General features: G+C 36.9%; 1 protein-coding gene across 1 annotated transcript; it reads right to left on the reverse strand.

Moving 5' to 3' along the window:
* Window positions 1-19: 19 nt before the first annotated feature.
* Window positions 20-23,243, reverse strand: LOC122026331 (cell division cycle protein 27 homolog B-like). The gene is made up of 16 exons (XM_042585004.1): window positions 22,935-23,243; window positions 22,139-22,211; window positions 21,709-21,818; window positions 20,685-20,731; window positions 20,228-20,325; window positions 19,792-20,090; window positions 10,198-10,341; window positions 9,264-9,507; window positions 4,959-5,176; window positions 4,818-4,883; window positions 4,261-4,380; window positions 2,785-2,861; window positions 2,254-2,373; window positions 1,903-2,122; window positions 1,478-1,756; window positions 20-546 (listed from the first exon to the last, which is right to left on the reverse strand). Exons 1-16 carry the CDS (start codon window positions 23,037-23,039, stop codon window positions 496-498), a joined length of 2,271 nt encoding a protein of 756 aa, XP_042440938.1. The 5' UTR covers window positions 23,040-23,243; the 3' UTR covers window positions 20-495.
* Window positions 23,244-23,523: the final 280 nt, after the last annotated feature.

A 23,523-nucleotide genomic window follows, 5' to 3' on the forward strand; every position in this document is an offset into this window, starting at 1 on the left:
ACGACGATGCAATTAAATATTATTTAAATAAAATCGAATTTGTGTTTCAATTAAATCACAATTCCAGTGTGACAAGGTAATATACAAAGCAAGTTTCCCATTAGGAGTTAATGACAGATTCCAACTAGTGAACAAGCCATTTGATGATTACAAGAGATCCACCTGCTTTGTGCTACTCCTTAAAAATGATGATGATACGTTTTTATATCCTTCTCTATGTTATCGAATAATTCAACAAGCATGGGTTTCAGAGGCTGGGGCTTATCGTACCATTGCGTCTCTATATGGCAGATTTCTCAGGTTCTCGCCTCCTCTTGGTCTTCCATGGATGCCTAAGAGCCTACAAAACTGTGCTAGTGTTACAATCATGAAAGAGAAAGACATGCTTGCGACGTCTGAGACGGGCAGTAGCCTTCTTGCTAACTCGAGAGCGCCAGGAGCCGTAGCAGGGGAACTGATGCCCAAGTGGAAGTATACGCTTCAGAGCTAGTTAAACTAAAGGATGTCGTCCATTTCATCGGGAAGATATAGTTTCTCCATTGCCGCCTGGAAAACAAGTGGGATCAGAAAAATACGAGTAAAACAAAGAACAAAAGAATGTTGATGTACTAGTTTCTCTTGGTTGCTGAGGCATTTGAGTGATCATTAAAAGAAAAGCATTAGCTAGTGTTGATGATATCTACTCCGTTAGAAGGGATTGCCATGGGATTTGATAACACGCAAGTTTAGACAAAACAAGCGAGAGCAAGGATCAAAGAGCAAAAGCATATGCCAATATACTTTAATGCATCGACATCGATATCAGAAGGCCCAGGTGTCCTTGTGCGCAATCTTTTAAAACAAAACAAGGAAAACATTAGTTAATACATGCTATCTTACAGCGTCAGAAAGCATTGACATGTACACTGGTAAAAGCAGAGAGCAGAAGCATGCACAGATGTACCACCATCATGGTGATTGAGGCATTGAGATTTATACTAAAAGATCAAGGTGTCAATATCCTTGTGGACAATCTTTTAAATTAATAAGAAAAACATTCACAATAGATGGTATTTTGTCATTAAACAGCGTTACATCTATACCGAAAGGCCATGGAGTTGGTAATCAGTAAGGTAGCATGGTACCAATATCTATGTGCTTGTTATGGTGAGCTGGTTACTACATGGTAGATTCGTAAAAATGGGTGATTCCCGACGAAGCCTGCGGAAAATACCCTCCCACGTAGTGGCCTAATCAGTTTCCTAATTTAACTATCTACAAATGGCTGTGAGGCTAGTTGTGTGGGGGCACCCGGGATCACCGAATGACAAATTGTTATGGCATATCTATTGCCAATTTATCCAAACTAGTAAATCAAGTGCTTTCATCTAACATTGAACTTGGAAGAAATAGAGGTCAATTCATTCATATGATCAATCCCCCCCTGTTCAATCATATGAGCAAAAAAACAAAACAGATTTTGAGTTAGTAATATTACCTTAATGGTGGCAACATCGGCAGCAGGAGGCTTCAAATCCAATGCAAGGCCAAAGTAGAACATTGCCTTTTCGTGCACTTCAAGTCGCTTGTAGATCTTACCCATCAGCGCGTACACACAGCTTTCATGAGGCGCACTCTCCTTAAGCTGCTCCAACACATTTAGTGCTTCATCAAAGCGGTCGAGACTAAGTATGTTGGCTTTCTGGTATACAGGAAGTGGATTCTGCTTGTCAGCAGCGATTGCCCTTTCGAGCATTTCCAGTGCATCTTCATTCCTCTGATTTTACAAAAACAGAAAATAACAAAAGGTCAGTTCACGACAAACACACTGGAAAACCTGCAATGGCACGTTAAGAACTTTTGTAACAACCAGAACAAATAACAAGTGAAAAGGACGATGGTAGACAAGGATTGGAATAAAACCTGCAATGCATGTTGTGCCATCCCGAGGTAACACATGAGAACCGAAGACTGTGGATTTATATTGTATGCTTTTCGGAGGTGATGTTCAGCAAATTCAAATTTCTCCTGCCGTAGGTATACCACCCCAAGTCCATACCAAGAATTATAATGCCTCTGGTCTATTTGAAGTGCACTTTGGTAGCATTTTATTCCATTCTCAAAATCCTCTAAAGCAATGTACCTGTTAATCAGAAGGATGCAATAAAATTTAAAAACCATGCAACATATAAGTAGCAGCCGGCAACTTATTTAAACTTTAAAAATGGTGTTCATAGGATAAAAAAGAAATAGTAGAGGCAATAGGTTGCATACTCATGACCACAAAGAGTGTGCGCGTACACAAATCTTGAATCCAGTTGCACTGCACGTTGGAAAATTTTCAGTGCAGTCTCATAATCTTTCTGCATGCTATAGCAGTTGCCCAACGCACACCTAAGGAACCATTACATAAAAGGAACACTGTTAGTGAAGGATTTGTTTATGGGATAAAACCAAAGAAAAGAACAGGTCAGGAACAATGAAATACTAGAATTTCAGAAGTGTATTGTTGAGTGAAAATGTAAAAGAATCTGTACCAATGTTTACTTGTAGAGATGTTATTGTGCAATAGACTAAATGTCGAACATCAAGTGGATGCACAAATATTAGGTGTGCCCTGACGTTAAATTCCTTTATTTTTCATCAAACCAAAGCATATGCGACTCAACAACATGACTCATTATTTTGTTCAATTTACACTAGAAATTAATAATTGAGCAATTTTTTTTAACAAAAAGCTATCAAATGTCCAACAGAATATCAAAATAAACCAATAATTTGTCAATATAAGCAGAAGGAGCATACCAAGCTTGAGGAGATAATCTGTCAACTGATATAAGCTCTTGAGCAAGGTAACTCAATTTCATTTCCTCCTTCATATGCTAGCAAAAGAGAAATTAGGGCCGTCAAACTATCAGTATAAAATAATTTGTAGTTTATGCATATTATATATGTGATACTTTCTGGCACTGGTATGAATTAGACATTTGGGGGGAAAATCGCGCAGGAGGGAAAGTAGACAATTATTTCAACTAAAATTAATTATACAGAAAACGTATAAGTAGGATAATTATTTATTCTCCTCTTTCAAAGAAATTCTGCATCATATATCACAAATAATCAATGGTCCACAACAGAACAATTTTCTATGATAAACGCTGGCCAATACCACCTATAAGATGCAGCCACACTAATGTGAAATAACCCTAGCTATAACTAAGCAGATTGGCCAAGGAAATAAATAAAATAATTTCTTGGATATAGGAGTAAAGCTGAAGTCAACATACTGATGGGCATTACCGCATTGCTTGTGTGCACATGACATCAGAAATAAGCAGAGTCAATTTGTTCTCTGAACAGAGAACAGTTTATGTAAAGCATACATTTTTTCTTCAATCTTCTAGATATATGAAAACCAGATCAATACACAATCAGTGTGTAATGACTAACGAATATTCTATGACAAACTAGAATAAGAATTTTTTTATCTTACTATAGGGTATGTAATGGCGAATGTAATGATGAATGACTAATGAATATTCTATAATAAATGAGGATAATAAAAAGAACAACCCGGTGCACGAAGCTCCCGCTATGCGGGGTCCGGAGAAGGATCCATTGTACGCAACCTTAGCCTGTTTTTTGCAAGAGATTGTTTTCAGGATTCGAATCCGTGACCTTTTGATCACAAAGCAACAACTTTACCGTTGCGCCAAGGCTCCCCTTCAATAAACAAGGATAATAATAAAAAAAAAATACTGACTATAAGAAATAGGAAACTTATAAACGAACAGTCTACAATCTACCTAGAACTGCTTAAGTATTCATGGCATTTGTGGGCCAAATGGTAATTGATAATGATCATCTATATAGTTCATCCCCAACTTTCAGGGATAGTGTCAAAACCCATTGAGTTCAAATCCCAGAAAATTTGGAATTTAACCTTACAAATGCCTCCAGCACTCTCCACAAAAAACCCGAATCAAGTTGGGGAACAAGAGGAATTTTGCAAATCAAAGTAAATTTGCCAAACTAAGTCTAGGGTGGCATATTGCAAACAGTGTAAACTCTGAGAGCGCAACATTAAAGGTCTATCTCATTCTGCAAAGGCAAAATGAAAATCTCCCTGCACCAATAAGAGAACCCAATGAAGATAACCACCATAGAATAAGAAAAACCAATATATAATATGTGTGCACGCCAGTGCCTGTGCGCATCTGCGCTTGCACCCACGCATGTGTTACCACATATAAAAGCAATTCATGAATTTACATGACTTACATAAAGAGCAGTGGAATACATATCCATTCCCTCCAGAATGAATGGGGATACACGGCGTGCCAAACTAAAGAAGTGATCTGCCTCATAATAGTCAACCAGTTCGAAATGTAGTCTTCCCACCTGGATTTCTGAAGTTGTAAGTAAGCATATAAGAAGAAAAGCATCAAATCTCAATGCAGGCATCAGAATCTTGCCAAGATAAAAGAGAGAGAGGAGAGAGAAAGCAAAAGATTGTACTAGAGCAATCCTCAAGTTTTGAAACACCAAAAAACAAAGTAGTTCAAAATTTCCATAACAATACAGCATAGAAAAACTCAAGCAATACTAAGGACGAAGCAGTTGATTCCATTTTCTGTTGTCATTATATTTTTCTTCCAAAACTAGAAGTTGTCTGCTTTCCATTCCGCAGATGCAGGAAGTGACAACACAAGTACATTGCTCAACAAAGAAATTATAAAATGTGAAATTTTAAGCAAGAAAGTAATCCTATACTAGAAGCATAAAAAAGCCAAAGAAAAATCAGGCAAACCATTTTATACCAAGGAAAAGCACCTGACCTGGGATAGCACCCATCCAGTATTAAATTGCTTTTCTGAAAGTTTCAAGTAAACTTCCAGTGCCTCCTGCTCATTGAAAATAACAAAGTACTTAGGCATGCAATTCAATGCAAAAATTTTCTTTATCATACTCCACCATACCTGACACCTATATGAACAGGAAAGCCAGTAGCCTTCTCCGAGTGTTCTCAGTAAGCACAATAGCTCCTGAGCACCACTAATCAATCTTGAGTCTTGTGCCAAATCTCCAATTGTCTTACCTTGCTCAAGGTATCTAACATCACCAGACATTGATGTATAAGAGGAAGTTGTTGCCATATTCTCCATCCGAGAATCATCAAAATCTTCGGATCGCCTCCCTAAAAGCAATAGAAGATCAAAAAGGGTAGATTGAGTGGCAAACAATATGTTCCAGTACCAGCGCAGGCCACCAACAAGTAAACATATTACACCAGTGCTACCATTACCTGAATCTAACTTGTTTAGACTCAGTCAAATCTGATTTGGATCATTTTTTCAGGAAAAATAGCCTTCAGAGTAAATCAGAAAACTTAATCTTGAAAAGCATACACAAATAAGGTATATAGAAATTGGCATAACCAAATTTATCTATAATAATAGGCATAACCAAGTTAATGTAATATCATTCCAATAATTGTTGAAAAAAAAATTAGATAATGAGCATTAATAGGAGCATTCGTTAGCATTTAAGAAATGTTTCAGAACAGAATATCAAACTATCATCAGTATAAAATTAGCAAGATACTAACAACAATAAATTGGGTGCTTCTAATAATATTGCCAAGATCACAATATGGACCATATCATGCAGTTACTTATAAAGATACGTTCGTCTAGGAGAACCATTTTTCCCAACTCCATGTCTCCTTCAGCTTGTTTTCACCTGGGTTTCATTGGACATGCACTCCCTCGGCAACAAGAAAATTAGTTGGCCAAGCAATCATTGATATTTACAGTGAGATTAGAATAAACGCAAGCAAAAAAATAAAAAATAGATGTGAGGCCTTCCCACAATATCCCCTTTTCAGGCAGCGGAAGGGTTCCAAAGTCAAGATAAGGATGATGTTTTCACTGTCTGCAACATTGCATGTCCCGTGAGCATCAAATTTGCATATGGAGAAAGATAGAAGGATCGAAAATCAGGCAAAGCATACTTGCACAAAAAGTCCACAACTCATAATTATCACCCCCCAAATGAGTTATTTTGCGATGCTATAGCTAACCAAATATCTTGCATGGTGTGACTGAAGACCAATAACCTCTTGAACCACAATGAGAGCATTGAGCCAACTGCCTCTCATCTCAGTGGGTTCTGACTTGTAGGTGACACAGACATGCATAGACAATAATTTAGAGTGAGATTCGAATAAAACGCAAGCAAATAAAATGTGAACATCAGTCTTCCCACAATATTCCCTTTTGAGGCAGAAAAGTGTCCCCCAAGTCAAGATAAGGATGATGTTTTCACTGTCTGCGACATTGCATATGTGGCATGAGCATCAAATTTGCATGTGGAGAAAGATAATAAGGTCGAAAATTAAGCAAACTCTTGCACAACAACTCCACTACTCACAAATACCACCCTGAAATGAGTTATTTTGTAATGCCATAGCTAACCAACATCTTGGATGGTGCGACCAAAGGCCAATAACTTCTTGAACCATAATGCGAGCATTAATGTCAGTGGGTTCTGACTTGTAGGGGTGACACATAGATATGTATAGACAAGGAAAAAATATCAGACTTCGACAAGGATTGTGTCATACTGAACGATGGTCCTTAACAAACCATCACTCCCAACTTGACCACAATCGTCAAGTGGCTGTTCACCTTATAGATTTCATGCAAATGCACACTCTCTATGTTATAATCTGCCAAGGTCTTAATCATTCATCTATCTTAATTTGAGGATTGGCTGAGAAGGAATTTTGCATTTTGTTTGTGCAGATCTAAGAAGTTCAACTTTTATTTACGCATAGGTAAATACTGAGCAATGTGAAAACTTTGCAATTGCATGTTGTGCTAGGGATGGGAATCAAGTATTTGAAATATTCAACCTATCCATGTTCAGGTATCCACTCCTACTAATCAATGTGGATTCAGGTTTCAAGCAGTTTTTGGTTTATGTTAATCATGTTTTGATAACCAAAATATTATAATATAAAAATATAAATGTGTCTTGCTATATAGGTGGCTTCAGGGATGTATATTTAAATTCAAATCAAATTTGTCATCCCAAGTGATTGTTACTATATCTAATTCAAAAGGAATTTTGTGTTTGCTTGCTAATTTTAACCAGTTGTTTGTATCAGTAGGGAAATCGCCAAACATTCGTGACCACTTCCATTCTGAATTCACCACCACAATCTCCTTCCTATAGTTGTAGTGCCACTATGAAAACTTTACTTTTCGAGTTTCAACCCACTATTTCAGAACCATGCAAACTACATCACTAATGATTGAGGATGTGCTGGCCTGGGGCATTAAATGTGCTCATGTCCTGTTAAGGAGCTCTATTTCAAACATAAATTTGAAGTCACCCGCTAGAACCACTTGAAGCATGGCTTTTCCATCCCATATCACTGTTAGATTTCGAGGGATGTCCTAACGCAATCGCCTTACGGCTTTTACTAAATATAGATTCACTATTTGAATGCATATTATATGTTTGATTGTCTTAAACTCATTTACTGAATGTCCGCAATACAATTCATAGCATGAGAGAAATTGTGATCGGATCACAACTAGTAATTATCTCTATATGTGCAATTATGAACATATTAGAATTTTCCTAGTTATCGAATTGATGCACTCAGACACCATCAATTCTGTAAGACTAGCACGGGTTATACTCCTTGGTTCGCCAAACAACTGTTTTCTCACTAGCTAGAGACATTGAGATGTCGAGAGTTAAATCTGGATGCTAGTTATGGTAACTAGTTCATTGGAGTGATTCGCTGTAAGACTTCATATGATTATTTATATATATGTGGATATGTCTGTGAAACTCTTACTGCAGCTCGAGTGCAAGTTTCCTTCGACTTGAGGTATACAAGTCATCTTAGTCATGGAGACTTATACTTTAACATCTTAAGCAAACACCTCATTGAGGTATGGACCCAGGATTATTAGGTATAAGTCGAAATGCCCGAAGATGCTCGGATAGCCCACAGAGGATTCACCGCTCCTTGCGAGGAGACGTATACCCTATGACCACTCGTTAAGATTATTATTCAAAGTCTTTGCCAAAACATCACATGTTAATAGCAAGACTTTTGTACACATGTACGAGTAATTTGAATTCGTAGAACGAGGAAATATTACTAGAACTAGGTATGACTTAGTCAGTCTACACATAGACTATGTCCTGAACCAATTCGTAGAACGAGGAAGTATTACTAGGACTAAAGCGTGACTTAGTCAGTCTACACATAGACTATGTCCTGAACCAAGTGGGTATAAGACGAATGAAAGGAACAAGGCACGACTCACTGTAGCTGCTGAAGGGTTTCGAATTAGTTCTAAGATCAACTATGATTTTCTGGTTAATTGAGCATCATGATGTACTACTAGGTGCTACTCATGATCGTTCTATAATTAAGTAGTTAATTATGGACAATCAAGATGAACCAGAAACCTATTGGGCCACACGCACTAACGAGTCTTTAAAAGACGTAAAACAAATTAAAGAATATGATTCTTAGATCAAGAGATAAATGTTTGGTCGGATCATACACAAGACAAATATAGAAATATTTGACATAATGGAAACGCGGATGGGATACATCTCTTATGGTAGAGTTGGACCATATTTGGTTTAATCATGAATTAGTCATGAACCAACTTGGTTTAATTGTGAACCAAACCAAGAGGTTAATGGGCTAATTTTTTGTTAAGGAATAATGAGTTGGATTTGAGCTTTCTAATCCAACATATTAAAGAGGATTATATATAGATGTAATTGGGAGAGAATTATATACAAGTTTCATTATTTTGTTGATTGACTTTTGGAAACTCAATCCTGGATATGAATAGAGGTGAGGTTCGACACGTCGCTACGGTTGATGTCATTCTCGTTACAGGTCATCCGTAAGGTATACCTTGATACCCTTCTCGTTACAGGTCATCCGTAAGATATACCTAGCGTAAATTTACTTCCCGTAAAATTTTAATTATGCGTTCATGTTTGGCATATTGTGTACTTGTATGCATGTGATGTGTGTGATGTAATAATTAGGAATTATTATTGTTTTATATTCCGCTGCGTTTACGAAACGTGTTCTAGCACGCACCCGCATCGGACATATCCCAACAATCACAACCTTGATGAGACACACCTTAACATGCAAGCAACATCTATAAAACACTAACACAACAATTTAGAACCAAGCGAGGACAGTTATCAGAGTTAGAATAGGACTTCACCTTCATCAAAACTTTCAGAGATCCAAGAATGTCCTTTCTTAAATGTCAAAGAACGTGAGGATGCTGCATTCACTTTTGATGATGATGATGACGATGAAGAAAATCCTCCTAGGAACTTAGCAGAAGTGTGACTATTTCCATTTGAAGTTATTTGAGTAGCATTTGAACTCGCAACAGCTATTGCTTCTGCTGACAGTCTTGTACTACGGCGTGGCACTGAATCAGAGAACAATCTCCCTGAAACCTGACAGAAGATTCTTCTTGGTTAGATAATCTAGTTCATAATGTCTTATTAAGACAAAATGTTTGACAAGAATCTTAGCAAAATGTTCATTAGATTTAAAGCTTAATCAATTATACAATGAGAATCAGAACATTCTGAAGATGTCAGATGACTAAGTCTAAACATAAAGGAAAAGGCAAAGGATTAAATCTGCAACATGAACCAAATACACACAATAGACTGAGCAAAGTGAAACAGAAAGGCACTTCATTATGAGCCTATGCAATCAATGATGATCATCGTCAACAAAAAATATATTAATATAGTCATGATATAAAAATATTAACAATAATAGTAATGATAAAAAAAATGAAAAACGCAATGAGAACTAGGAATAACAATAATGACTACAACAATGAGAAGGAAAACAATGACAATAAATATAATATTGTTTCTTTGGATAACAGCTTTATCCTTGCATTGTCATGATATTGTTTCTAAACAACCTGCACTGTCTTTTTTATAGTTCTCAGACATGAAAGACATACTTGCACATGCAGAAAACAATCAAGCACTAGTAGGTCAAGGAATATATTCAACTTGAGATGATATTGATCTGGCCTTTAGACAGCATGACAGGTGCAAACCATTTTTAGCCATGTGATGCAAAGTCAAAAATATAGGCAATTATCAAAAAAAGCAAAAAAGAACCTTTCGTAGTTTCCCTTCATCCAACAATTTCCTCCTAGGTGTTTGAACTGCTATATTATTGGACTTTGTAGCGATATCATTGTTGGCTACATTGAAGGAGACATGCACATTTCGACAGAGAGGTGGAGGAGCTACTCCAGAGAGCTGTACGATAATGAATAGGCTTAATTTAATTTCCAGTCAAATAGATAGGATTCAATCAAATATGATAAAGGAAAAAAAATGGCAATTAAATTAGAACTACAAGTCATCGACAACAAGCCATTTATCTACTTGACAATTAAACAAAACATGCCTGAAAAAGTGTCCCTTCCATACTACCTTGCTCGTATTACCAAAAAAGATTACCAAAAATTATAGAATCCCTGCTCAATAAAATTTTCTTGTAAGAAAGAATTGTGGAAAGAATTGATGTCTAAATTGTATTACAATCAGAACGGGAATACTCATTATATACAAAATTATATACAAAATTACAATAGAAAAGAGAATAAGAAATTAATAGTAAATAGGAAGCTAATTATTCTGCACATAGGAAATTAATTTCTTTCAAACTATATCCCTTGATTTCTTACTTTATACTCACAGCTGTTACTGTTCACAACTATCACAGTTGTTCGACATAGCTATTTATTTTGTACAAGATGTGAAAGTTGTTCAACACTCCCCCTAAAATTGAGAAATAGATGTTTTCCATTCCCAACTTGACTATAAGATCATGAAATTTATAATTGTTCAGTCTCTTTGTTAGCACATCAGCCAATTGTAGTTCTAAAGGGACATATGACAAACACACTAATCCTTCCTCCAATAATTCCTTGATGAAATATCTATCAATTTTAATATACCTAGTCCGATCATGTAGAATAAGATTATTAATAATATTGATAGCTGACTTATTGTCACAATAAAGTTTCATGGAGCATTCTCATTTGATTTTCAAATCATCCAAAACAATCTTCAACAAGAATAGTTCACATAATCCTTGAGCAATAACCCTAATTTCTGATTCTACAGATAATCTTGCCACCACATTTTGCTTCTTACTCCTCCATGTCACTAGATTACCACCAAGGAAAGTACAATATCCTATGGTTGATCTTCTATCCACTAGAGAACCTACATAGTCTACATCTATGTAAGCTTCTAAAGTCATCTCATTTCTCTTGAACAAAATGTTAGGACCCTTGGTGGTCGGCTTGAGGGAGTGAATTGTCTGTGAGACAACCTTTCTCGTTCTTTCAACTCATATTAATAGCAACAGTATAGTTAAGAATGAATTAAACAAAAATAACTGAAAGAAGAGGCGCAGGGTTTACTTGGTTACAACTTAGATGGTTGTTAATCCAAGACAAATAGCTCTAAAAGATCTCCTTTGGTGAAGGCGGAGAAGCCTCTTACACTCGTTGATTGCTCAAACTATTGCTAGGAAATGAATACTAGAGTTGATACTTAAGTTGTTGTTTATTTCCTAGCTCCAGGGTCTTTTTATACCTCCTGGAAAATCCTATCCGTGGGTGAAAGATGCCTCCAACGGGTTGGAAGGCGCCTCCAACAAGGCGCTAAAGGATAAAGCTTTACCATTTGGCAACGACACTATTTTTCTGGTCGAAGGCACCTTCCATAGGATTGAAAAACGTCTTCCATAGGGTTGGAAGGCGCCTTCTAGCCATGGAAGGCGCTTTCCACAATGAGGCGCGGGAGGTGCTTTCAACTCCCTTTGAATGCGCCTCCAGCAACACTTCCAGCCATCTTTTGCTCTTCTACTGCTCCGATCGCCTGAGTGATTTCGGTCAACCAGAATAGGGCTCACCCGAACCCATTTTCCGATCTTCTCCTCGAATAGGCTTCCTCCCAGGCTTCTCGTCCACCGGTGTACTTTTCCGCAACACCTCATCCCTCGGATGCACTGAGTTCGTCGGTTCCCTTCCCGTGTCATCCTTATCGCTAGCTGCGTCTTCCGCTTGACTTCGTATGTTTCTAAGCTCCTGCACACTTAGACACAAGGATCAAACACCAACAGGTTACAGAACCTAACCTGGCTTGGTTGATCACATCAAAACCACATTGGGGTACCAACAATCTCCCCCTTTTTTATGTGATCAAACTCAAGTTAAGTTAGGATAAACCATAAACAAAATAGCAATAAAAAAAAATTGCAAGAATGAAAAGTAAGTACAAATAAAATTTAAAATTTTACTACCTCCCCCTAGACTTAATCTTACTTCTCTCCTTTTAATAACATTAAAAATGGGGTAAATTCTAATTAACAATGACAAAAAGTTTAAGAAAAAAAATACAATAGTTTAAGTTTCACAAATAAAACTTTAAGTTCAAGACAAACTCTAATGTTTTAATAATATGAAAGTTGGCCCAAAAATTTTTTTAAAAAATTCTAAATAATTTCAAAAGAATTTGATAAACATTGAAAGCATGATAATTCAATGCTTAACAGTTAGTCAATTAAATATTTATTTTGTAATTGGCTTTCAGGCTGTGACAAGACACTAAGCCTTCTTTGTTATTAGAGCAATAACCATTTTCTAGACAAAGCCTCTTAAAGAAATTAAACATTTAATTTTTTTCTCTCTGACAGCCCTACTTCCCATTTTAATTTATGTAAGATTTTGGAACCCAATATAGGTTCCTTCCAACTGTGTTAATCATAAATTTCTTATGTACATATTTATGTGATATCTTCATAATTTGACCCTTATGGTATTTAAAATATCAATTTAAATTATTATATCTCCTAATATTTTGATTATTTGAGCATGCACGATTTTTTAAGTATTCTATTTCAGTTTCCAATTTGTCATTTTCTAATTTTAAATTATTAAACAATTGGGCAAGTATTGGCTAATTGTCTTTTCAAGTCCATATTTTCTTTTTCTACTTTTACTAAGTCTTTGAAAAGACTCTTAATAAATTTAAACGACTTTTTAGGAGATAAGACACGTACCTGACTTACCTCGTATTCTGATGCTCCCCCTTCATCATAGCTTTCCTCTGATGAACCTCCCCCTTCGTCGATGCTCATCTCTGAGCTAATTTCGTCTTCCTTTTGATGGTCTGCCATTAGGGTTAATTCGACGTAGACTTCAATTTTAGATTCGGAGGACGACGATTCATCCCATGTGGCTTTTAGACTGTGCTTGGGCCGAGCTGGCTTCTTGTTATTTTCTTTGTCCTTGTTTTCCAATTTTGGACAGTCATCCTTAATGTGCCCCTCTTCGTTGCAGTTGTAGCATCGGACCTTCCTTTTGTTCCGATAATGCTTTCTCATCTGCGATTTAAATTTATTAGATTTAAAAATTTTATTAAATTTTCTTAGTAGTAGGGTCGCCTCATCTTCGTCGATCGATGCGTCGGAGTCAAGATTTTCCTTATTGGCTTTCAAGGCAATATTGTTGTTCGACTTTTCTATTTCTTTAAAATTTGCACATCGAGTTTCGTGAAATTCAAAAGTAGAAAACAAATTCTCTAGAGTGCTTACCTCGAAGTCCTTAGGCGTTGAGCGCATACCGGATTGAGTCTCGATTCGTTACCGTTTCTCCGAGATTATTGAGCTGAGTGATGAGTTCTTTGATCCGTGCTTGGAGTTGCGCTACATTTTCTCCATTGTTCATTCGCAGGTTTGTCAGTTGGGTTCGGAGGATGTCTCGCCTTGCTAACTTCGCTTCCGAAGTGTCTTCGTGGAGTTCTAAGAACTTCTCCCAGAGCTCTTTGGCGGAGTCGTAGCTGCCAATTCGATTTACTTCCTGGGGCGGAAGGATGCTGAGTAGATAAAACTCTACTTTACCATTCGTCACGAAGTCGACTTGCTCCTTCTTCGTCTATTGATATTCTTCTTTGTCTTTTAAAACTACAAAGCCGTATTTCATAATTAACAGAATTTCAAAATCCATTTTAAAGAATACCTCCATCCGACGTTTCCATTGTGCGAAGTCTCCCTCGAATTTTGGTGGGTGAATGCTTGCACCGACCATCATCTCGTTGCTTCAGTCGGCGGTTAGTCCTTCTAAGGCGTCCTAGGTCTGATACCACTTGTTAGGACCCTTGGCGACCGGCTTGAGGGAGTGAATTGCCTGTGAGACAACCTTTCTCGTTCTTTCAACTCATATTAGTAGCAACAGTATAGTTAAGAATAAATTAAACAAAAAAAACTGAAAGAAGAGGCGCAGGGTTTACTTGGTTACAACCTATATGGTTGTTTATCCAAGACAAATGAAAAGCTCTAAAAGATCTCCATTGGTGAAGGCGGAGAAGCCTCTTACACTCGTTGATTGCTCAAACTATTGCTAGGAAATGAATACTAGAGTTGATACTTAAGTTGTTGTTTATTTCCTAGCTCCAAGGGTCTTTTTATAACTCCTGAAAAATCCTATCCGTGGGTGGAAGGCACCTCCAGCGAGACGCTAAAGGATAAAGCTTTAACATTTGGCAACGACAATATTTTTCTGGTCGAAGGCGCCTTCCATAGGGCCGGAAGGTGCCTTTGTGTTGGTCATCGAAGGCGCCTTCCAGCCATGGAAGGTGCTTTCCACAGTGAGGTGCGGGAGGCGCCTTCAACTCCCCTTTGAAGGCGCCTCCAACAGTACTTCCAGCCATCTTTTGCTCTTCTACTGCTCCAATCGCCTGGGTGATTTCGGTCAACCAGAATAGGGCTCACCCGAACTCATTCTCCGACCTTCTCCTCGAGCAAGCTTCTTCCTTGGCTTCTCGTCCCTCGAACATCACGCACGTTCTTCTCGTCCACCGGTGTATTCTTCTGCAGCACTTCATCCTTCGGATGCACCAAGTCCGTCGGCTCCCTTCCCGTGTTATCCTTCTCGCTATCTACATCTTCCGCTCGACTTCTTGTGTTCCTAAGCTCCTGCACACTTAGACACAAGGATCAAACACCAACAAGACCTAACCTGATTTGGTTGATCACATCAAAACTACCTTGAGGTACCAACACAAAATTCCATTTCCCGAAGTGCCTTTCAAGTAATGTAATACTTAGTAAGTAGCTTGAATGTGAGATTCTCTTGGATCATGCATGAATTGGCTAATTACACTCACAACATATGTTAGGTCTGGACGAGCGTGAGCAAAGTATATAATCCTACCAACCAAGCTCTGATACATCCTTTTGTCCACAGTTGGTTCTTTCTTAGCTTCTCCTATCTTGTGATTTGGATCCATTGGATTAGAAATCGGCTTACACCTAATCTTCCATATTTCCGCTAACAAATCAAGCACATACTTCTGCTAAGAAATAAAAATTCCTTTGGTAGAATATGCTACCTCAATACCAAGGAAGTACTTCAATTTGTCCAGTTCCATTATTTCTAACTCCTCTATCAATTTCTACTTTAGATCATGTTTTTCCTTTTCATCATTTCTAGTTACAATGATATTATCTACATAGAGTCGTCACCTTCCTTGTAGTTGAGTGCTTAATGAAGAGAGTATGGTCCCCTTGGCTTTGGTTATACCCATACTTCTTCATGACTTTTTGCAAACCTTCCAAACCATGCCCTAGGAGATTGTTTTAGATCATAAAAAATCTTCCTTAATTTACATACTCCGTTACGAGTACCCCTTGCAAATCCTAGTAGGTTGGTTGAAGTGCATTCTGGAGTTGCTAGTTGAAGTGTGCAGCCAAAGATAATAGAACTCTGACCGTATTCATTTTTGCAGCTGCAGTAAAGGTCTCTTGATAATCTACCCCATAAATCTGAGTATAACCTTTTGCCACCAACATAGCTTTATATCTCTCAAGAGATCTATCTGCTTTGTATTTTAGCATAAAAATCCACTTACAATCAACAATATTCTTCCTCTTTGGCTTCTCAACAACCTTCCATATCTTACTCTTTTCTAATCCATCCATTTCCTCACTCATGGCATCCCTCCATTCCCTTTTTGGCAATGCCTCAAAAACAGTATTGGAAATAGTCATGGTATTTAGACTCACAATGAATCCTTTATGGGTGGGTGATAGATGTTTAAGAGAAATTTAGAGAGATAGAGGATAGAGAGGGTGTTTGATGCATTCTCTAGTACCTTTTCTAACCACAATAGGAAGGTTAAGGCTATCTGTTAGGTCAATAGATGATTTGATCTTACCATGATCCCAGTATCAGGGTCGGAGGTTTATGGTTGAGGTTCATGGACTTGTATCGCTTCTGGAAAAGGCTTTCTCCTTGAATACACTTGAGGAATACTTGGAGTATCACAAGAAACACTGGATGGAAAAGAAGATGAAGGTGACTCACTAGATGGAATAGGAATAGAATGTGATTCGGTACGAACTTGAGTAGGAGGAAGATCCAGAGCGTTAATGGGTTGACATGACTCAAAAGTGATATCTTCTATCACTGAAATCTCCCCGAGGATAGGACTTGGAGAAAGACAGGGTACGTTTAAAGAAGGTAACATCAACCAAGATGTTAAACTTTTGAGATGAAGGGTAATAACACTTGTACCCTTTTTGAGTGGATGAGTATCCAACGAAGACACATTTAATGGCACAAGGATCCAGTTTGCCTCATAGTGGACCATGGATATGGACAAAAATAGTGCACCCAAAAATCCTAAGAGTATTTTCCATTTGTAATTTGGAAATGAGGATGAAAATCATTGAGGAATTACATGAAACTCTTGTTATCTAAGGCAAAGAAAGTCTGTTTATCATGTATCTGGCATTAAGGATAGCCTCTCCCCAATAGGATTTAGGGGCATTGTTGTGGAAAAGAATAACACAAGTATTGTTGAGTAAATGTCCATTTTTCCTCTCTGCTATTCTATTTTGTTGGCATGTATGAACGAATCATGAATAATCCCCTGAGAATGGAAGTAGAATGACAAGATTTGGTTGAAGTAATATCTAGCGTTATCGGTCATAAAGCTTTTGATTTTCACTCCAAATTGATTTTGAATCATTGAGTGGAAATTAGGAATAATAATGCAGATATCAGATTTTTGTACGAGGAGAAACAACCATGTAACCAGAGTGCAATCATCAATTAAGGAGACAAACCATCAAGCCCTATAAACATTAGGAATATTAGGACCTCATATGTCACTATGAATTAAACGAAAGGGAGTAGAACTTCTTTTATTGCTAATAGGAAATGGTACACGAGAATGTTTTGCCCATTCGCAAACATCATACTGAAATTCGAAAACATCCAATCCTTGAAAAAGATGAGGAAACATGGCCTTTAAAACTCCAAAAGAGAGAAGACAAAGACGTTTATGATACAACAAAATGTTATCTTTATTGGAGGAACTGGAAAAGGACAAAGACAAATTATTCTTCTTAGTGGATTCAAAGGAATAAAGATCACTATGTTCCTTAGCAAGTCCAATCCTCCTCCCCGAGTCTTGATCTTGGAAAACACAATAAGAAGGGGGGAAATGGCATGACATTAAAGTTCAATAGTTAATTTTTGAACAGAAATAAAGTTGGTAGAAGTATGGAAATTTTGAGAATTGAGAGTCATGTGGTATGTGACACCAGAGTCTATTATCCATGAGTTATCAAAAAAAATGTTTGAGGTATTCATACAAAAAAAAGAGAGAAAAGACACATGAGAGAGTCAAAGAGCACGCGCCAGACTGTTTATCAAGAGAGCCCAACAATCCTCGAAATTTCTCAATTTCTACACGATTGAATCCGTCTAGGAAATGCAGAATCGGCCATGATGAAGAAATGCAAAAGCAGAGAATTAGCAATGAAGGCCCTTGCGGAAAGAATTAATGTCTCCAAATTGTATTACATTGAATACCCATTATATACAAAATTACAATAGAAGAGAGAGTAGGAGATTAATTATTCTGTACATAAGAAATTAATATCTTTCTAACTACATCGCTTGATTTTCTACGCTATGCTCACTGTTTATAGTTGCTTAAACTATAACAGCTGTTTCACAGTTGTGCAACAAGAATTGCTATGTTTTTTTTGTTGCTGTTAAAAGTCAAAATGAAACTCATTAGATCTATTTCTAGAACCACCAGTAGAAAACCTTATCAGAAAAAAAAATATATTATGAATTTGAAAACATCATGTTAGAACTCTGATTAGGCTAGATGAGAAGCTGCCAAAAGAATCAACAAGAACAGACATGGAACAAAAGGTAATATTTGTTAACAAAGAGTAAAACCCATGCTTCCTACATCCTAACCAACTGAATGAACAGTGATTAAAAACGCCTGCAATGTATCAGACACAACAATATGTGTTGTTATCTGAGTATCATCTAAACAAAAACAAACTTTAGTTCCAGTGAAAAATAAATGTACAGCAATAATGTGATGAGTTAATGTAGTTGGCGCAAGGATTGCATTTTGGTGGAAGACAAATATGCTATTTCTTTTGTTATGCCAAACTACTCACATTGCTTCAGTTAAAACATGTGAAAGATGGTCTATTCATATGCCACCATCATCTTTATGCAAACAGAGTAGCATACTAGCAGGACCTGAGAAGTTAAAGATGATGGGAATAAATGAAGGATAAGAAAAAACTTTGATGTATGAACTCACACTATTCCTAGATTTCTATTGCAGTCTTGATCTTCCAGAATAAAAATTCTCAGAACAATCAGTATCAAGTCTGAAAATAGAGTATTCCTAGATTTCTATTCTTAGGTTTCATTTTCAGATGATATGAATGTTGGTTAAATGTGAATAAAAGTGATGAGTTACATTCTATTGAAATAAAATAAATACATACATACATACATATATATATGTATGTGTGTGTGTGTATAATATAGTAGAATGGAGAAACTCTGCAACTGCATTCAATTTAATTCTTAATGGCTTCATCACTATTTCATAGGCAAATGCAGGATACATATAGAACTCCAAATCAGGAGGAATCAGTTAGCAAAAGTAGTCCATAGGTAACACACTAATCCTTTAGGAATTTTTTCAAAAGGTTCAATGTGCAAGTCGCTCATCATCACTATCTCAAAGGTTTACCAAAGGGAAAGATCACTTACAAACCAAAACTCATTGAAATCCTTATCTCATAAGAAATACAAAAATCAAATTGCACAAACCATCGAATAGGCTTCCAATTCCAACAGTGGGAGAAGGAAACAAGACCAGACATTTTTCTTATTTACAATTTGTAAAGAATATGAAGCAATAATCACACATGTCAGTTGCTCTTCTGATGCGACACAGGAAGCCAGGTAAGTTTGTCATGAGTCAAAAACTAAAACACCAAATAAATCTAATTGAGAAAATTTTATTTTAATCAAATACATATTAGTTTAGTCATTAGTGTCAACCATCCAAGTGTGCACTAGCATTTCTAAATCTGCTTTATGAAGTTCAATATGCCACAAATGAATGTTTTTGAAGAGTATCCAGATTATCTAACTAAAACTAATAAAATATTGTTTCCTAATTCAGATATCAAGAGTATACTTTTCTAAAAGAAAAAAAATAAAAGAAGATGATCCTTGGCTCCCTTCACAAATAGTCAAAGGAATTGATATTTTCCAAAAACAGCCAAATGATTTCGCAATTTCATTCTTGAGATGCTACACTGGTATGTGTCTAAAAGCAATGATTTATTGTATCCACCTGAGTTGCTGCTGGAGGAGTGATAAATTGTGAAAAATTTGAAGTCCCACTGTTACTAGCTGGCACTTTTGCAATTGCAGAACTTGGTGGAATAGAGGATATCTCTCTTGCATTATTCGCTAGAAGTTGCTTTGATTGTCTTGGAATTGAATCCACAAAGGTCACTGACATATTAGAAGATCCGTTATTGAATTCACTGCCATTGCTCGAATTAAGTGAATTTGACTCAGATAAATATTGCTTCTGAATGTGTTGGGCAGCCATATCACTAAAGTACTCATTTGCGTCTTCTACAGCACCTGAAAACAATGATAATAAAGATGATCATCTATAACATGCGGTAACCAAGTCTAATTAAGGACAATTTAAGGAACAAAGTATATGAATTTAAAAATAAAAATAAAAAAATATGAAGAAAAAAATGCCAGCTACTGACCCAGAACACACAGTTCATCATATGCAGCCCATAGCAGAGGATCTATGGCCAAAGCCTGCATTAAGTGTTCAATAGCAACGCCTCGTCTGCCTATGTACCTAAAAAGAAGAAAATATTGAGATCTATATAAGCATAAAAATGGTTATGTAATTTGAACAAAAAAAAGGAAATTGTTTGAGACACTTGTTATTATCTTAAGGCAGACCAAACAGAAATAAATCTAATTTTTCACTTGACAAAAATATGCCAGAAAAAAAAAATTGACAGAAGAAAAAAAATTACTTCATTATCAAATAAATATTCAATCCAAATAAATAATGCTTGGTAAAAACTTTCTCATGTTACATAACATGACAACAAATTAACCAAATGACCCCTCTAGATATAATCAGAAAATGGTAGACAACACAAGTTACAAGTTTACATTAGTTGCAAAAGTTCAAAATAATTCAGGAACCTATATATGAGGCCAAGAAGGTAATGGCCAGCTGCTCCATCTGGAACCTGTAGAGAGGAAGGTAAAGTAAATGCTTTCAGTTTCAGCAATCTGCACATATAAAAATACACAAAGCAATATTGATCAGGATATTCAACTTTCAAAACCAATTGAATTAGTAATGTGATAATACTGAATAAGAATAAATATTCTATATATCTCATTCTACTGGAAGGGGAAGTATTTTTAATGTTTTGTGTTTCAGCGAGATTCACATTTAGAGAATACCAAAAGGCATTGATCAAGGTGATCTAAGGCCTTCAAAAACAATTGAATAATTAGTAATATGAAAGCACTAAATGGAAACGAAAAATCAATTCTTTATCTAAATATGATTATTGAAAAACTGAACCAAAACAACCAGCCAGCTATCTACACCAAGATTTCAGTTGATCTTATTCTCAATTGATATCAAGAGTTCAGCACAATCAAAGAGTACATCGAACATCACCGACTGAGTTAGTTTTCCAAATAGTTTATGCGTCCAGCCACTCAAATTGATTTCAGCCACCTAAGGAAGTAGCTATACTAGTAGTGATTTACCATCCGGATCATTCAATTAGCTACACTACATATTTCCTTCAATCACTCAAACACAAATAGCACATGGCTGTATGTAGGCCTACCTTGAAGTGGAAGATAAAATGTCATCTTGATGACCACATGAGTACTCTCCTTTCATAAAAACTTGACCTACTAATTCAGTATGTCTACTAATTCAATATGTCTCTGCTGCTCAGATCTAGATCCTTTTCAATGAAGAAACATCTTTTAAATATCTAGCTATTGCTGGTGTTAGATAACTTAGGACACTATTGTTTTCAGAGCTCATTGGTACATTTAAAGGAGGAGAAAAAATGGATAGCTACATGTAGTCATATTGAGACTCAAGACTATGCTGAAAAGAACAAATCCTGAACACAATATAGACAACACGGAAGTGAATTTCATCTTGATAACTCGGCAGAATGAAATGAAAACATGCCTCGGCATTTGGTTCATTAGCTGGACATAGTGTTGCTTCAGCTTCTTGTAGAAGATTCATCTGGAAACATGACATTGCAAACAAGTAGCGGGAATGTGGCATGCTTGTCCCTACACATACAAAAACCAAAAGGAGAATGTAATTAACATATCTGTAGAAGATAGCAGGGAAAAACACACCAAAAGAAAAACAAAAAAAGGAGATGAAGATTAGACAATTAAAGTAGATGGAATATGTTGGGAGCAATGATGTCTATCCTAGCATATTTTAGTAATAATTAAATACCGCATGCAACATGACCTACACTTGCATTATTTAAGTGAAGTATCATCCAAGATCAATAGAGCCAGATGCAAGACTTACCACATCCATTACCATCCTAAAACAAAATATTCATGCAATTTTCAGGACCATTTCTTGACTACATTACCTTTCAGTATTTGGTAGGCACAATATGCTTTTCCATTTTGCAAGTAGCAAGTTGCCAGGAGTTGCAAATTGAGCTGCAATGAATAGTTCGGGCACAAAAGGATAAGTGAAAGCATGCAGTATGGTTCAAAAATTTTCAATTGAAAACTAGCAAAAAAACACATGAATGAATTATCATGAAAAATTATGCTAAGGTGAATTGTTTCACATAGCTAAAATAATCATAAAGTCCTAAAAATCGAAATCACACAAACACAGCTATATAAACACACAGGACACATAAAACAACCAAAGTGCTGATCAAATAAGAGTATATATGAGAGCCAAATGTTCACTAGATTCCAGCTGGAAAAATATGTTTGTCACGTAATATCTCGTTCATCGAGTCAGGGAGGGATGCCCATGAATGATCAATTCTAAGAGAAATATAACAAATTTAGCTGCAATGCATGTAATTCCAGACTAGAAATTTATACTTACTCGTCCAAGCGAAAATAACTACAAGTAAGAGAAAAAAAAACAAAACAAAAAGCTGCAAAGACGACGATGACTACCAAAAGAACAAAGAAAATGACTAATGCAGAGTCAAATCAACAGGTACAGATTCAAAACCGGAAGCAACCCCGAGAACAAGTGAGAAATGGTTCAAAACGCTAAGGCTGCAAAAATAAGAGCTTGAGGACCAGCTAATAAACTTCGAGGAAACAATGAGTTTAAGAAACGTCTCTTAGATACGATCGACCAGTAGCCAGAGATCCGGTCACATAATGAGAAAAATGGGAAAGTTCAAATCGAACCTCGGTAGGGAACTCGGCGCAGAGGCGTTCGCAGAAGAAAATAGCATTGCGGTGCATGAAGAGGCGAAGGCTGTTCTGAACGCTATCCACCATTAGGGTTTCCATCGCCGCTCGCCACCTTCTCCTTCGCTGTTTTTCAGGGAGGAGACGGCGGGAGGGAGACGACGAGGAGCGCAAGGCGGGTGCCGATGGCGGATCGGGCGGCGCTGGTGGCAGATCGGAGAGCGATCGACGAAAGAGAAGGTTTAAGATGGGGGGAGGTGGAATTTGGGGTTCGATTTCGATGGCGTCGATTTCAAAATCAGATTTAAAATTGTTTTGTTTCGTGCAACGGATAAAGTAATGCCTAAACGAACACTCTTTTGATACCTTAAATTCGTACGCATTTAATTTGAGGGATGGAGGATGGAGCTAAGGGTGTCAATTCGGGTGGGTTGGGTCGGGTTAAATTTTTTTTTTTTTTTTTATAACCCAACCCGAATCCGACCCGAACCCGAATTCAACCCGAAACTCCTAAACCCGAACCCGAACCCGCCCAACCCGCCCAACCCGAACCCAACCCGTGTAACCCGAAAATTCGATTCAAAAT

This window comes from Zingiber officinale, chromosome 10A, assembly GCF_018446385.1.
Source record: "Zingiber officinale cultivar Zhangliang chromosome 10A, Zo_v1.1, whole genome shotgun sequence".
NCBI classification, from domain to species: Eukaryota; Viridiplantae; Streptophyta; class Magnoliopsida; order Zingiberales; family Zingiberaceae; genus Zingiber; species Zingiber officinale.

Coding starts and splice junctions, on each gene's coding strand:
- LOC122026331 (XM_042585004.1), bottom strand. CDS start 23,039: ATGGAAACCCTAATGGTGGATAGCGTTCAGAACAGCCTTCGCCTCTTC. Junction 10,342..19,791: donor CTCCTCCAGCAGCAACTCAG/GTGGATACAATA, acceptor ATTATCGTACAG/CTCTCTGGAGTAGCTCCTCC. Junction 9,508..10,197: donor ATGAAGGGAAACTACGAAAG/GTTCTTTTTTGC, acceptor ATCTTCTGTCAG/GTTTCAGGGAGATTGTTCTC.